At 40.2% G+C, this 17063-nt stretch overlaps 3 protein-coding genes across 3 annotated transcripts in view; 1 reads left to right on the forward strand and 2 right to left on the reverse strand.

Annotated features, from left to right (window-relative positions):
- PARVB (parvin beta) overlaps positions 1-17063 on the reverse strand; it is a 695786-nt gene that overhangs the window by 488863 nt on the left and 189860 nt on the right. The window lies entirely within an intron of this gene.
- The window catches only part of SAMM50 (SAMM50 sorting and assembly machinery component), a 718434-nt gene that overhangs the window by 320284 nt on the left and 381087 nt on the right, over positions 1-17063 (reverse strand). The window lies entirely within an intron of this gene.
- EFCAB6 (EF-hand calcium binding domain 6) overlaps positions 1-17063 on the forward strand; it is a 310246-nt gene that overhangs the window by 137381 nt on the left and 155802 nt on the right. The window contains 3 exon segments of the mRNA XM_050805818.1: positions 3215-3325; positions 6960-7068; positions 12620-12787. Coding sequence (XP_050661775.1) covers positions 3215-3325; positions 6960-7068; positions 12620-12787 — 388 coding nt within the window.

Here is a 17063-nt window from a genome sequence, read left to right on the forward strand (position 1 = left end):
TTTTTTTTAGACGGAGGCTCCCTCTGTCGCCCAGGCTGGAGTGCAGTGGCGTGATCTCGGCTCACTGCAAGCTCCGCCTCCCGGGTTCACGCCATTCTCCTGCCTCAGCCTCCCAAGTAGCTGGGACTACAGGCGCCCGCCACCACGTTCAGCTAATTTTTTTTTGTATTTTTAGTAGAGACAGGGTTTCACCATGTTAGCCAGAATGGTCTCGATCTCCAGACCTCATGATCCACCCGCCTCGGCCTCCAAAATGCTGGAATTACAGGCGTGAACCACCATGCCCGGCCCGAATTTGCATTTTTATTATTTATTTATTTTTATTTTATTATTATTATTTTTTTGAGATGGAGTCTCGCTCTGTCTCCCAGGCTGGAGTGCAGTGGCAGGAGGATCTCAGCTCACTGCAAACTCTACCTTCTGGGTTCACGCCATTCTCCTGCCTCAGCTTCCCAAGTTTCTGGGACCACAGGTGCCCCCCACCACGCCTGGCAAATTTTTTGTATTTTTAGTAGAGACAGGGTTTCACCGTGACAGCCAGGATGGTCTCGATCTCCTGACCTCGTGATCCTCTCGCCTCAGCCTCCCAAAGTGCTGGGATTACAGGCATGAGCCACCACGCCCAGCTGGATTTGCATTTTTAAAACGTCAGGCTGGTAGAAGTACGGAAATATATTGGAGGAAGTCAAGAGTAGGCACAAGAAGACCCATTAGGAGATTATTGCAATAATTTAAGTGAAGCTTGGTATATATGTGGATGTATGAATGGATGGATATCTGGCTGGGTGGATCTGTAACCTAAGTTGAACTAGGCAGACTCATGGACTGTCATCTTACAGCTAATTTTGTTTCCCACTGCCCCTTTAAATTTACTCAATTGGATTAGTTATTTTGTCCCTAGATAAAAACATGAGCAGATCTTGCTTCCAGGTTTGTCCTGGATCATAGGAAGAGCCTCAGTTTAGTCATGCAACTGCCAATCTCACACAGCCATCAAAAATGTAAGCTTGATTCAAACATGAATTGCATTTCCTCCCTGTTAGGGCCTGTTACAGGCACGAGTAAAGGCGGCATGATGGCAGCTTCACCCTTTCCCCACTTTGCACTTCTCTTCTTTCTCATTTTGTAAACTAAGTTTCTGCATGCTCTAGGAATTGAAATGCACAGAGGAAGGAGAGGAGCAAAAGGGGAGGCTGAAAGTTCTCATTTGACTGGCACTGCTGTGAGCTTGAAGCTGTGTTCTCAGGGCTGATCAAGTGTTCAAGGTGTTTGCCATCATGAGCGCTGGTTGATGGGTTTTGGATTTCACATTTAATGCAGGCAGATGCATCTCTAGCCCCGCTGATTGCCTATTTCCTTCTCAGCCTCTGGGAATCTGGGAAGAGAGAAAGCAAGCCTTCTCTATTAAGGCGTGTTCATTTCTCCAGGTGGCTTTCTTGGGCAAGGACGAAGCCACTTTGTGTTTGTGCATGCACGTGCTCTCCCTCACGTGGCCCACGTCTGATGCCCATGAAACTCTCAGCAGTTACTTTCCTGATGACTCTGACAGAGCAAGCCAACGAACCACCCGCCCCCGCCCGCCAAAACTTTTTGTTCCCAATGGCTAGCTAGCTCATCTCTCACCTGCTAGGTTTCTAGCTGGGAGTCAGATGCCGATACATCCCACCTCAATTGCAGGGGACAGGAGTCAAGCTCCCTGAGTGGAACCAGCTCTTTTGACAAGGCTTCAGGTGAGGAGTAGGCATCCTTCACTCTCTCTTTTGTGCTGGGATTGGGACTCAAGTACACCAAAAGATTTTCTCCCAAAATTCACTCTTTTATCCTCTATTATCTGGATTTTTTAATACCCCAGATATAGATAAAGAATTTGTCTAACCAGTTTGCTCTCAGCCATTAATTTTTAGCAATCAAAACAGGGCAGTCTGTTTCATGCCCACTTTGAGATCTCATATTGATTATCTAAGGAACTCTGCCCACACTACATTTTGCCATCCTGTTAGGGAAGGATAGGTATGGTTTAGTGTGTAAGTCACAGAAGGTGTATGTGACACAGGTCAGTGTATGTGATGGGACGCTTGCTGGTTTTCCAGCCTGCAACCGAGGCTTTTTGACCTGTTAGCTTTAATCCTTATCACAACCCTCCCAGTAGGTGGTGTTATTCTCATGTTCCAGATGAGAGGAATACAGAATCAGCACAGTGAGCGGCGTGTCTGAGGTCACATCAGTAGGGAGTGCAGGAGCAGGTACTCTGGTCTTTCTGAAACCCATGCTCACATCAGGTTGCTCCCACAGACATCTTGTAACTCTGAAATTATTGGACTCTGAGTCATGGGACCATATTTACTTTGGAAATGTGTTTCTGAACAATTTTCCAATTAATTATTCTTGCTAAGACTTTAAATCTGTACTGACTTTCTATTGCTGCCATAACAAAGTACACAAGCCTAGTGGCTTATAACAACACGTATTATCTTCATGTTTGATAGGTTGAAGCCCCACATGGGTCTCACTGGGCTAGAATCAAGGAATCAGTGGGGCTTTTTTCCTTCTGGGGAATCTGGGGGCAAATTCATTTCTTGCTTTTTCCAGCTTCTAGAAGCCACCTGCATTTGTTGGTTCACAGCCCCTTCCTCTGTCTTTCAAAGCCACCAGCTTCACACCTCTGCCCTTCTGTCCTCACATCTTCTGATGGCTGCAGCTAGGAAAAGCTCTCCAATTTTAAGAATGTATGGGATTAGAGTGGGCCCACCTGGATAAACCAGAAGAGTCGCTCCATCTCCAGATCTGCCCTCCATCATATCTACCATGTTCCTTTGCTGGGGCAAGAACGTAGTCACAGAGGCTCAGGATTGGAGGGTGGACCCCATGGTAGCCATTGTCCTCCCCGCCCCAACATAGAGGCTCTTGAAATGATGAATTTGAAAGAATTATTTTATGGACATTATTATTTTAATCAAATCCCTTAGATTCTTCCTTCAGTGTATGCTACCATTAACAATATAGAGACATGTAGATCTAATATCAGTTTGATTTTTCCTTGCTTTAAAAAATCAATTCATAGTACTATTTTACTAAGTGATTTTGTTTACATTAGATTTGAAACTTCATATAAATGCATTGCTGCCATTTTCAATTCAACATGAAGAACCTAATCCATGCAGTGTTACAGAAAAAATGTTTAAAGTAATGTTTTTGCTGTTATTTTTAAATACAGATTTGGACTTAAAGCCACCACTAAAATCAACTGGAAGAAGTTTCTAACATCATTTCATGAGCCTCGGGGGTTGGAAATTACCAGTAAAGGTCCCCTGACAAAAAGAAATAGGTATGTAAAAAAAAAAAAGGAACAAATTTTAGTTACACATATCATATTATGTAAAAGATCAGAGAATATCTGTGTTCCTTTTTTTGCATTGATTGAATAATCGATTAGTCTCCATTGAATAATTGCCAACTTTTATGCAGTAATTTACCGTTTACAAATTTTTCATATTTAAGGCTGCCTTAAACTATAAGGTTGGTATAATTATTATTTCAATTTCTAGATGAGAAGCATAAGATGATACAATCTTAACTCGATCACCTGCTCAGAGTGTGGTGGAGGCAGCTGTGGACCACAAAGGCTCCAGGCGCACAGGCCGCCTGGAGGGCAAGCACTGCCCCCCAGCTCTAAGCATATCCTTGTAACATTGTATATACACGTGTATTTGTTAGGTGTTACATGGAAAGGAACAATATATGTTCGTTTGTTTTCCAGCCACTGTCTGAGTGGCCCAGATATCAGGGGTCACGGAGATTGTTTGTCTGTCATTATTTCTGTTTTCATTTTAATATCTATTATAACCTCAGATTTGCAATACCACATCTATTGTGGTGGGGGCCCAAAAATGTTTCTAACAATGTTTAATAATATGAAATGTTAGAATTCAGCTTTTTGCTCTGAGAAGTATTTTATGTTGATGTGTATCCTGTATTCATTGCCCTATATGAATCTTTAAGAAAAAAACAGGCTTTATAATATTGGCACATTCATTGAAAGTGCTGTGCTCTACTGTAAAGTAAAATATACCATGGAGTTAATTCCTATTTCGTGGGTCCCATCCCTGTGTCGGGGATTTATGAATATTTAATGAACTGCCCCTGTTAGCAGCCTTGCAGGTAATCAAAGCCTCCCTCTCTGCTCCAGAGCTGTAGCCTCTGAGTTCATCCCTTACATGAAGTTACTTCTGTTTCTTTATGATTTTCTTGTCTGATAGCATGTTGTCTAGAGGGGCTGTCAGAATTAAAGTTTTATTTACTTTAAAACAGTGGTTCTCAAATGGGGACTATTTTTCCTCCCAGGAGATATCTGGCAATGTCACGGATATTTTTGGTTGTCACACTGAGGGTGGGGAAGCTACTAATGGGAGCTGATCATAACCCCAAAAGACACAAATGCCATCATCCTTAAGGTTGAAGCCTCAGAACATCAAAATCATGAAAATATAATTCTGGAAAAAATAATTTAAAAATTATTTAGGCTGGCATGGTGGCTCATGCCTATAATCCCAGCATGTTGGGAGGCCAAGGTGGGTGGATCACCTGAGGTCAGGAGTTCGAGATCAGCCTGACCAACATGGAGAAACCCCATCTCTACTAAAATACAAAATTAGCCGGGTGTGGTGGTGCATGCCTGTAATCCCAGCTACTCAGGAGACTGAGGCAGGAGAATCGCTTGAACCTGGGATGCAGAGGTTTGCAATGAGCCAAGATCTCACCATTGCACTCCAGCCTGGGCAACAAGAGCAAAACTTCATCTCAAAAAAAAAAAAAAAATTGTTTTAAAGGTATTTATTTACATTTTTAAAAGGGGATTTACTTGAGAAACATAAAAACACAATAGAACACTTCAGAGACCACTTTACACAAAAAATAGACAATAATGACACCTATTTTTCAAGCATAAACACTCAGATATACTAGTGACCATCACATAGGTGTGACACTTATGAGCAGATTAACCATGAACCATATTCCTAAAGAAATAGGTCAAAAAGTGAAATATATAAATGCATATCACTATGGTGGGTAATTGCATGCACCCAGTTTCATAACTGCAGTCATTCAGAATACCACGACAGACAACCTAAGTGTTTCGCAAGATCAATCAAAATCCGCGTGGGTCACCACTGCCTGTGCAGTCGTCCGAAGAGCCAAGATCTTGAAAAATTTTATCTTTTACAAACGCAGTGAACAAAAATGACATCTCTTCATATATTGGGCGAGTTTCAGTGTTTTTACGTAACACATACAATGCTCACACACAAAGGCAACATTGTGATAATGCACTTTTGTGGAGTCAAATTTCCAATGTCCAAGGCAGCGGCAGAGAATGTCCCATTTCTGAGAGAGAGAGAACTGTGTTCTCTCTGGGCTCCCAGCTGATTGGATGGTACTCGCCAACATTGAGGGCACATCTTCCCCCCGCACCCTCCCTGCCCACTGAGACCCACACACTAATCTCCAGAAACACCCTTGCAGGCACACCCAACACAGTGCTTTACCAGGTTTCTAGGTATGCCTTCATCCGGTCAAGTTGACACCTGAAATTAAGTTCACAAATCTACTCTTGGCAGCTTGGTACCCACAGGCATCTCCTTAAACCATACTTAATTTCCAAATAACAACAATAGCACGGTCATAGTTCCACCTAACATGATGCAACTATGCTGTGTACAACTGAAAACACACAAATCCCTTGCCTAGAATTTGGCTTTTGGGATTGTAATCTTTCGGGATTGTGATTTTTGCGATTTTAGGCATTAGGGGCTTTAGAATTTAGAGATTTTGATCTTTTGGGATTTCAACATTTGGGATTATGGCATTTGGGATTGCATCTTTCAGGATTAAGATCCAAACCTGCACTGATATCTAGTGGGTAGAGGCCAGGCTTACTGCTCAACACTCTGCAGTGAGTCCTCACAACAAAGAGCTCTCCAGCCCGTATGTCAGGGACATCCGGTGGACAAAATCTGCTGTAAAAAGCGTCTGTTCATGCCAGTGCTGGCGGTCTGTAGAAAAACGAGGTTCCAACAAGTCATGTGAAGAACTTAGACTCAGGAAGCCAGCATATGTTTCTGAAAAGTGGTGGTAGGCATAGGCTTATTGTTTCTGCACTAACAGAAGAAGCTCAGATGGCTGTATAAATGCAGCAACAAAAACTCCCAAACAAATCTGAGAATGGTTTCACAGGTAAACTGACTGTCATTCATTGTTTCGCAGGAAAGGTACGATGGTCTAGTAGAACATCAGGAAAGAGAAGCACCCAATGGTATATTGTGATGAGATTCTGACAGTCTCCCTTTCTGAGCAAAGTCCACATTGAACTTGGTTTTGGTCTCCAGAGGGGGTAGTCATGGCCTTCAGAGCACACATGTACACTGATGGGCCCCAAGCTCATGGATGAAAGAGGCCGTAGAGGGAAAGGGGGCTCTGACAGTGTAGGGAGGCGTGGTCATTGTCAATGGAAAGGGAGAAGCTGAGAAGGCTGCTGTCCTTGCAGTTCTAAACACAGAATTTGTGCCCTCAGTTATCATGTGCATGAGACAGCTACAATGTGCTGCCCACACAGGAGAGAGGGCTTCCAGCTTCCCAGCCACTGAGGGCTCAGCACTGCTCCACAGTCCCTTTACTGATCTTGTTTGAGACCAAAACCACAGGTGTGCAAGATGGCTGATTAGTTGGTCTCGTGGGGAGAGGAGATGGTCCAGCAAGGCTCGCCCTGCAATTCGTGGCGTCTCTCTGCTCACAGTAACTTAGGTTCAGATGAGCCCCACAAATGCAGCACACTGTCAGGATAAAGAGCCACCCACAAATAAAGCACTATTGTATTGTGGTGAGGGTGCTCGTTTCTTGCATTAAGAAAGAACAAAGTTCAAGAATATAATCTTATTCCTGCTTTTCTCCTAATCATTTTGTAGCATCAACTCTAGAAATGAATCTCACAAGGAAAACATCATCACAAAGTTATTCAGACACACTGAAGACCGCTTTACATCACTGAAGAAAGCATTACTGATAATCAACACCGTAAGATTTTGAAAGCCTTCTCTTGTGAAACACTCATTGTTTCTAAGAATGCAAACACTCAGAACGAGACCAATAACAACTCCATATTGGTTCATTTATCCATCCAACAAACACTTCTTGAGCCCCAGTTACATGCTGGGAATTGTTCTGAGCACTTAGGGGTAGAAGCCCCAACCTCAAGAGTTGAGTCTAGTTGGGAGGACAGCTGATGGAAAATTAATTGCAATACAGTAAGATAAGTGCCAATTGTGATGGGAACAATGTGTGGCAAGATCATAATGATTGTAGTGACTCATCATCATTCACTGTTTAATTAACAAACAATCCAGACCTGGTGACCCTTCCCCACCCTAACCCAGAGTTGATCAGTTCATAACCAACTTATTGCCCAAAACAGCATTTTCTTAGTGCCAAAATAGCCTACTTAATTTTTTAAAATTGTACTATAAAGAGAGGCTAATTCATGAATTTGCAACCTGCTTTTTCTCACGTTCACCATTAGCTCCTGTCTCACTTTAATATCGTTTTAGAAAGCAGCATTTGGATCCTTTTGATACGCAACATTTACTAAGCACATTCGGTAATTGAAGCTCTAGTAAACAGTGAGGAGTAGAGTGAATTACTGTTTCTGAGGCTCACACAGGACTGTGTACAAATGATTTCAGAGGCCAAAGGTGTCCCTAGCTCAGCATCACCCTCCTAGAACCTGCCGTGGAGGGAACGTCTTGGAGCGTGAGGGTGGTGCCCCAGGGAGAAGCCAGCACTGCCTGGGGGTGGCCTCCAGGTTTGCGGGTTGCCATCTGTGGAGACACCAGTGCCTGCGTCCGCCACACTAGAATATGCCATTGCATGGGGTTTCCAAGCACAGTGTGGATTCAGGAACATGGGGTTCTTCGAATGAATCTTTAGGCCTATGTGACTTGGTCTCTCTGAATGAGCAATAATGTTGAGTGCTTACTTTGTGCCAGGCACAGTCTTAAGTGATTCAGGAGTGTATACACTCACTAAATCCACTTCACACCTCAGTGAGGCAAACATGATTATTATCTCCATCTGACAGATGAGGAAAGGAGGCCTCTGTACTAAGTAACCCATTTGAGGCTACCCAGATAGTGGTGTTGGAGGCCGCCAGGCTCTAGAGCAGCCACACTCCAGCACTGGGCATGGCTGCCCTGGACTCTGCCAGCTGAGCCACCTGGAAAAAGATAAACGAGGCCTTTGTGTGTTACCCACCCCCCCCCACTCAGGTTCTAATGGTATACTGAAGAAGTAATTTAATTAAAAATAGGGAAACCTTCATTTCCTTTAACGGAGGACTATACAATAATGCTAATCACTCCAACTATTGAACTATTTCAAAGTCATTGTTGTGGTATTCAACTTGAGATCAATAGACAGTGTAGCTTAAGAATTGAGTACATAGTCCATGCCGGGCCCCCATGCTGGGCACTTAGGCTAAGCACACAGATGATTAATGCTAAGTCCTTGCTGATGAGTTCACACTCTGGGGTATCACATCATGGCATTAACAATCAGATGCCTGACAGTTACATAGTGCATGGTTTCAGAGTGAGATTCCCCTCCCCTCCCATCCCGCCACCATGCACCCCACCACGGAGGGGACTGGGTAAGAAGGAGAACAAGGGTGGGAGCCAGGAGTGGGCAGGGCTGGGCCTTTTGCCTGGCTGCTCAGGGCAGTCATGGGAAACAGATCTCTCTACTGCTATAGAGAGGGATGCAAAATGTTTAGAAGAAAGATTGCTTTAGATCCACGCCCAGGCATGCATCCCATTTGCTATGTGTGCTGCCTCCAAACGCTGCCACCAGCTCTGCAAGTGGACCCAGCTGCTGTGATCACTTACATTTAAATCAGGTGTGGCTCACTTCTTATCAATCATCCAGAAGTAATTTGCATCCTGCCTTTTTACCTAGTCTTGAAGTTGTTATTTGTAGCTGACATGATTTTGTTAATAGGAAGTCCAATAGAATCCTCCCAGACATTAGAATTAATAATAGAATTTAGAAAGTCAATGGATACAAGGTCAATACACAAAGACCAACAATATTTCAATAAACTGCAATAAACAATTAGAAAAAGATGAATTTTTAAAATATTATTTCTAATAACATTTTTTAAAAAATCAAGTACCTAGAAATATGTCTTACAAAAATGTGCAAATTCTCCACATTGAAGACTACAATGATTGCTTACAAAAATCATGCCATTCCTTCACAAACTTTCAGAAAATATAGGAGGAAGGAACACTTCCAGAATCATTCTCTGAGGCCAGTATTACCCTGATACCAAAACCAAGCAAAGGCATCACAAGAAAAGAACCACAGACCAATATCCTTTGTGAGTATAGTTGCAAAAATTCTCAACAAAATATTAGCAAACCGAAATCATCAATGCATAACAAGGCTTAAGTGCTGTGACCACATGGGATTTATCCCAGGATTGCAAAGTTGGTTTAACTTCCCCCAAAATCAATTAATATCATATGCAACATTAATAGAGTGAGAAACAAAACTACATGATTGTCTCAATAGATGCAAAAACAGTATTTGAAAAATCTAACACCTGTTTGTGATAATAACTTACCACAAATTAGAACAGAAGAGAAATACCTTCACCTGAGAAAGGGAATTTACAACAAACCCATAGCCAGCAGCATAGTTAATGGTAAAAGACTGAACACCTTCCTGCTAAGATCAGGAACAGCACAAGAATGTCAGCTCTTGCTACTTCTAGTCAACACTGTGCTAGAGTTCTGGACAGTCCAATCAGGAAAGAAAAAGAAATAAAAGGCATCAAGATTGAAAAGGAAGAAGTAAAACTGTCTCTATTCACAGACGATACGATCTTATGTGCGGAAAATTCTAAGGAATTTGTGCATGTGTGCGTACACATATTGCTAGAACTAATAAATGAATTTATAAGGTTGCAGAAATATAAGATTAACATACAAAAATCAGTTATATTTCTATAAACTAGCTGTGAACATTCTGAAAAGGAACTTCTGAAAGCAATTCCATTCACAATAGCATCAAAAAGAATACAATAGCTAGGAATAAATTTATCAAAAGAAGTGCCAGATTTGTACATTGAAAATTACAAAATATTGTTAAAGGAAAGTAAAGAATATGTAAATAAATAAAAATACATTCCATATTTATAGATTGGAGACACTATTATTAAGATGACAGTTTTCTGCAAATTGCTTTGTAGATTCAGTGCAAACCCTATCAACATCCCAGCTGGCTTTTTTTTTTTTTTTTCGCTTTTGAAAAACTATCTGAAAATTCGTATGGAAATGCAAGGTGGAAGAACAGCCAAAATGGTCTTGGAAAAGAAGAACAGAGTTAGAATACTTACGGTTCCAGAGTTTGAATCTTAGTGCAAAGCTATAGTAGTAAAGACTGTGTGATACTGGTTTGAAGACCAACATATAGATCAATGGAACAGAGTTGAGAGTTCATAAATAAACCCTTACATTTATGGTCCATTTATTTTTGACAAATTCAGTGGGGGAAAGGAAAATATTTGTTAAAATGTTAAGAGGTCAATTGGATATCCATAAGCAAAAAGATGAATTCAGTCCCTTACACCATACACAAGTAGATCTAAATATAAAAGGTAAACTGATAAAACTCTTAGAAGAAAAAAATATATAAATCTTTGTGACCTTGTGTTAGGCAAACATTTCTTAATGACACCAAAGTATAACCCATAAAAGAAACAAATCGATGCATCGGACTTTATCAAAATTAAATTTCATGCTTCAAAAGATACCTCTGAGAAAGTGAGAAGACAAGCCACAGACTGGGAGAAGATATATGCAAATCATATATCTGATAAAGGACTTGTATCTAGAATATACAAGTACTTTTAGAACTCAATAAGAAGACAACCTAATTTTTTAAATGGGTAAAATATATTAATAGGCATTTTACCCAAGAAGATCTATGAACAACCAGTAAAATCTTTTATGAACCCATGAAAAGATACTTGACAGCATGGTTACTAGAGAAGCTCAAAGCCACAAGATACCACTTCTCACCCTCTAGTATGGCTATAATGAAAAAGACAGACAATAATAAGTGTTGACAAGGATGTGTGGAGATACTGGAACTCTCATATACTGCTTGTGAAAATGCGAAATGTCACAGCCACTGTGGAAAACAGCATGGCAGTTTCTGTAAAAATTAAATGTGACTTATATAACCCAGCAATTCCACTCCTAGGTATCTGCCCAAGAGAAATGAAAGTGTGTCCACACAAAGACTTGTGTGCAAACATTCATAACAACATTATTTACAATTTCCAAACCAGAAACAATTCAAATGTCTATCAACTTGTGACAAGATAAACAAAATCTGGCAATGTAATGCTCAGTCAGGAATAAAAATACATGCTACAACATGGATGATCCTCAAAAACACTATGTTAGGAGAAAGAAGCCAGTTGCAGGAAACCATGTATTTATGATTCTATTTACATGAAATATCCAGAAAAAGGCAAATATCTAGAGATAGAAAATGAAGTCATTGCCTTAGGTTGGGGCTGGACATGGGGAGTGACTGCAAATGTGCACGAGGTTTATTTTGGGGGTGCTGAAAATATTCTAGAATTAGTGGTGATGGTTACACAGTGCTGTAAATTTATTAAAGTCACTTAAAAAATTAGCTGTCAGTAATTTCTATTTAGGTATTAAAGAATTGATTATGACTCCCAAACCAAATGGTAAGCATGCATATATCCCCTAAAGTACTTAGGTTACCCCTCAAGAGAACCTTATATCCTTTTCAGATTTTGGAACCCCAAATAATAGTTGACATTTGCACACTGCTTTATTGCTTACTTAATAAATCCTTTTGTCACGTTAATATTCACTATGTCTCTATGTGAGGTGAGGGTTCTTTATTTACCCTGTCTTTCTAGTAAACAATATCTCTCAATTTTGGAATTCAGTCTACTTATTGATAAATTTTCTGGGGGAAGAAATTTTTTTCTCACTGTATTTTGCTCATAATATGTTTTCTTTATGCAGCATGGCTGAAATTTTTCTAGCAAAGTAATTGTCCATTTATGTAATGGATGAGACTTGGTGGAGAAACAAGTACAATTTATTCTTACTAAATTGGCGAACTGTAATTGAACTGCTGGGAAGTGTTGTGCCCCATGCGGTTGAACCCCCAGCTCTCAGGTGGGATAGGAGCTGTTCAAGCCATTCAAGCCTCTGGGGAAGGCAGTCAGCCTGAGCGTGAGAAATGGGCCTCATTGCTCACCCAAAGCCATGTCCTGATAGAGAACATTGTAGGAACTGCACCTGGAAAGTTCTAGCATTTCCCCTACACACACACACACACACAAACACACACACACACTGCTCGTGTTATATAAGGATCATCAATCGATGTATTTGCGTTTCCAATCATAATTCTATATGGCCAAAGCTCACTCTTTATTAAATGATGCTAAACATACATAATACTTTTTCTTCCTTTTTTCTTTTTTCAAAAATTCTGTTATATATACTCTGATGCTCAGAAACCCAATGGACCGATAACAAGGGAAGAATTTCGACATATTCTAAATTGCGTGGCTGTAAAACTAAGCGATTCGGAATTCAAAGAACTAATGCAAACGCTTGACCCTGGGAACACTGGAGTGGTCAACATCAGCGTGTTTATTGATCTGGTTGAAAAGAACTCTAGGGTGAGTTTTGTAACAATTTCCTGTTTGGTTTTCTCTTTCTGCCGGGAAATGTCAGTATTCCTAATAAGAGATGCAGGTGAAATATGATTTAAATAAATTAACGACTTCCCAGTTTTTAACTCAGTCATTTCAAGTAAGGGTCCAGTGTTCAAGCATTGTTTGATTTTAACTTTTAGTTTCTGCATCTTAAAAAGGATGGTAATTGACATTTCTGAAAACCCATCCCTGAACAAGAGCCCTTTATATATATACAGGATGTAACTGGTACCACCTCGACAGCACTCCTCTTGCAGCCATGTCTTACTTATTTATTTATTTAGTGTTGTTCTTGTTTTTTTCTTGAGATGGAGTCTTTCTCTGTTGCCCAGGCTGGAGTGCAGTGGCATGATCTCGGCTCACTGCAGCCTCCGCCTGCCAGGTTCAAGCAATTCTCCTGCCTCAGCCTCCTGAGTAGCTGGGACTACAGGCACGTGCCGCCACGCCCGGGTAATTTTTGTATTTTTAGTAGAGACAGGGTTTCACCGTGTTGGCCAGGCTGGCCTTTATCTCCTGACCTCATGATCCACCTGCCTCAGCCTCCCAAAGTGCGGGGATTACAGGCATGAGCCACTGCACCTGGCCACAGCCATGTCTTTAAAAGGAGTATTTGTGAGTGACTACTGTGGTTCTCATTCATATTTTTAGAGTTTCGTACCCTACGTTGGTTCAACTTTAAAAAAATAACTGCTTATTGCCTTTAGTGACTAGCATTTGCCTTTAGCATTTGTTTCTTTAGACTGAAAAGTTGACAGTTTTATTATTAGAAATGCTTCTATAACTTTAATAGCTATTAGCATTAAAACAGTTTTAAGAACTTTATCAGATTCATTTCAGATAGTGCATGCAATAGGCTTTAACAGATTCTTGTTGAAATGTTTTTTAAAAAGCTTCCTTTAACAGGTACAAATTAGCTTTTAATTTTAGATTTTCGAAGTTGGCATCCCTATGAATCAAATTCAAACCAGTAATATCACGAGACGCACTGTTTCCCTAAAGGTGACGTTTCTACTGAATGGATCTGAATGGGGTGCCTGGCTTTGGGGAAAGCTTTAAGATGGTTTAGCTGAAGCCAGCTGCATTCTGTTCTGATGGTTTCTGTGCAAAGTACAATTTATTCATCATCAATAAATCCTTTCCATCTGTCGTGGTTTTGCATCAAGGTCTTGGGAAGATATTATGGCATACTTCTTGTTTTAAAATGGGAAAGTTTATTGGAGCGAAAGTGTCATATTTAAATTACCTCCTCTTGGTACATGTAGACATTTTCTACCAACATTTTGGAGGTAATTTTAATAGGCCATAATACATAACTTATTCAAATGTTTTGTGATTACACAAGTAACAGAAATTCTTTGTAGATTAGAATATATCCCAAACTACAAAGGTGAAAATAATGATAAAAATCCCAAATCCCAATACTCAGAGATAGTTACACAGTTAAAATTGTGATAAATTTTCTTCTGCTCTTTGTGTGTGGGTGGGCACATTTTTTTGTTTACATAGTTGAACTCACTCTTTGTATGACTTTGTATATTCCATTTTTTCAGCTTCACATTATATGATGAGCCTTTCCCCTCACCCCACATCATTAAAAACTCATCATAAACAAGATCGTCAATGGTATCTTAGAGTGTTCTGTGCACGTCCTTGTCACTGGGGCAGCTGGGCTGTTTCTCTTCTTCCTTTCGTTATGCTGGACATCTTTGTGCACAGATCTCCATTCATATCTAAATATTTCCTTAGAATAGCTTTGAGAAGTGGAAATACTGGCCCAAAAGGTGTGGGCATTCTTATGTTGCTGGATACATATATCCAGACATATTGTAAATCCAGTTATATATTATAATATAATTACATCATATATTACATATTATTATAGTTTTACAATTATTATATTAATTAATTACATCTTGGTACCTGCTTTATTGTATATATTATACTTTAGCAATAATTGAATTATGTATAATATATATCCAGATATATAATATAATTATCATATAAATATACCATATCTGGATATATATAGACATTTGTACACTGCTTTATTGCTTACTTAATAAATCCTATATTATAATTATATGATACTATATTATTATATAATTATGCTATATAATTATAGCATAATATGTTATGTACACATATTATATATAACAGTTATATATACATAGTTACATGATATATAGTATATTACAAATTAGCTATATTATATATCAACTATATTACTACATTATATACTATAATTTAGTATAATGTATATAAAATTCCTTTATGCATAAAAGGCCTTGTGATCTGTTTTGCTAGACAGTGGATCGGAATAGGCTGACCGTTGGTGTTGGCTGTACCCCATACCTGTCCTGCATAAGTGATAGATGCGTGTGTGAACCTGTGCACCCATGCCATGTATGTGGCGTATGGATGCCTGAGCATGTGCCTTGACTCAGTTTACTGCCAGTGCTTCAGAGTCAGATCAAGCCTGGTGGCCTGGGAGTAGAGGCATCCGGCCAGGGTAGGAGCTTGTGCACCTGCGTTCGACTCCCTGCCTCCACCTCTTATTAGCTGTGACCTGGGGCAAATAATTTACCTCTCTAAGACTCATTTCTTTACCTGTAAAACCAGGTTGATTATGGTACCACCTTGTAAGGTTGTTGGGAATTTAACAGGATAATGCGCATAAAATGTTAAGAATCTGTTTTCTTTAAAAACAAAATGTAGACACGTAAGCAATCCCTTCTCCACGTGGCAAGTGGTGTGATCTTTGTTTAGTATAAAATAGATCATGTCTGTCTTCACGCCTTCACCTTTCCAATGACTTTCTGGGAAGACCTCTTCATCCAGTTCCTCAGGCTCCCCGGCTGCCCTTCTCAGGCCTTGGCGTGCGCTGCATCTGCTACCTGGGATTCCTTCCAGCTCCTTGTGACCTATGTTACCATCTCCAGAGCTCAGCGCCCCCAGAGCCTGCACAGGGACCCTCCCAGCCTCAGAGTCACATTTGTGGCCTGATGTGTTCCTGTCTCCACAAAGGCAGGGACCTTTCTGTTATCACTGCCCATTGTACTATAGGGGATAGGCAGTGTCAGGCACACTCACACAATCTATTGAATGAATGAATGAATGAATGAATGATGAATGAAGGAATTGGAAAAATTAGAAAACATAGATGTGCAATAGGCAAAAATAAAAATCACCACTAATTCTAACACCAAAGCATTGTTATTTACTGTTATACTTTGCTGTATATTCTTCCAAGTCCACATACATGCATACCCATACTTCTGTTTTTTAAAAACAGCTTTATTGAAGTATAATTGATATTCAAAAACTGTACATATTTAATGTATGCAATTTGATGAGTTTGGACACACATTTCTCTAGATTGTAGCTATTTTGTTTAAAAGCAAGACAATATAATGACTTTTTTTTTTTTTTTGAGATGGAGTCTCACTCTGTCACCCAGGCTGGAGTGCAGTGGTGTGATCTTGGCTCACTGCAAGCTCCGCCTCCTGGGTTCACGCCACATATAATGACGTTTTAGTCTATATTGTCGCTTATTAACATACTGTTAACACTTAATGTCAATGAAAAGTTCTGCTATCTAATTTTATTTTATTTATTTTAGAGACAGAGTCTCACTCTGTTGCCCAGGCTGGAGTGCAGTGACATGACCTTGGCTCACTGCAACCTCCGCCTCCTGGGTTCAAACGATTCTCCAGCGACAGCCTCCTGAGTAGCTGGGATTACAGGGGCACACCACCACGCCCAGCTAATTTTTGTGTTTTTAGTAGAGACAGGGTTTCACCATGTTGGCCAGGGTAGTCTCGAACTCCTGACCTCAGGTGATCCGCCCACCTTGGCCTCCCAAAGTGCTGGATTACAGGCTTGAGTCACTGTGCCCGGCCTGCTATCTAATTTTAAAAGATACTAAATAACTGTTATAATTTGGATGTTCATTTATTTTTTATTTTTAAAATTTTGCTGCAGTGAACATCTTGGCACTTGCTTTTTTGTATCACTCTATGATTATTTCTTCAGTTCTAAATTTTAAGAAATGGAATTATTGGGTCAAAGAATATGTTTTATTCTATTAATATTTTAATATTTTTTAAAGAGGATGATATGTATAAAGTACAGAATGCAAAGAACACAAGAGGGGATGCAGTGATAGGAAGTTTTCTTTTCTCTGCCAGCCCCTAGCTACCGGTTCTCTTCCCCAGCGGCAGCCTTCGTCCTCGCTGTAGAG

This window comes from Macaca thibetana, chromosome 10, assembly GCF_024542745.1.
Source record: "Macaca thibetana thibetana isolate TM-01 chromosome 10, ASM2454274v1, whole genome shotgun sequence".
Lineage (NCBI taxonomy): Eukaryota > Metazoa > Chordata > Mammalia > Primates > Cercopithecidae > Macaca > Macaca thibetana.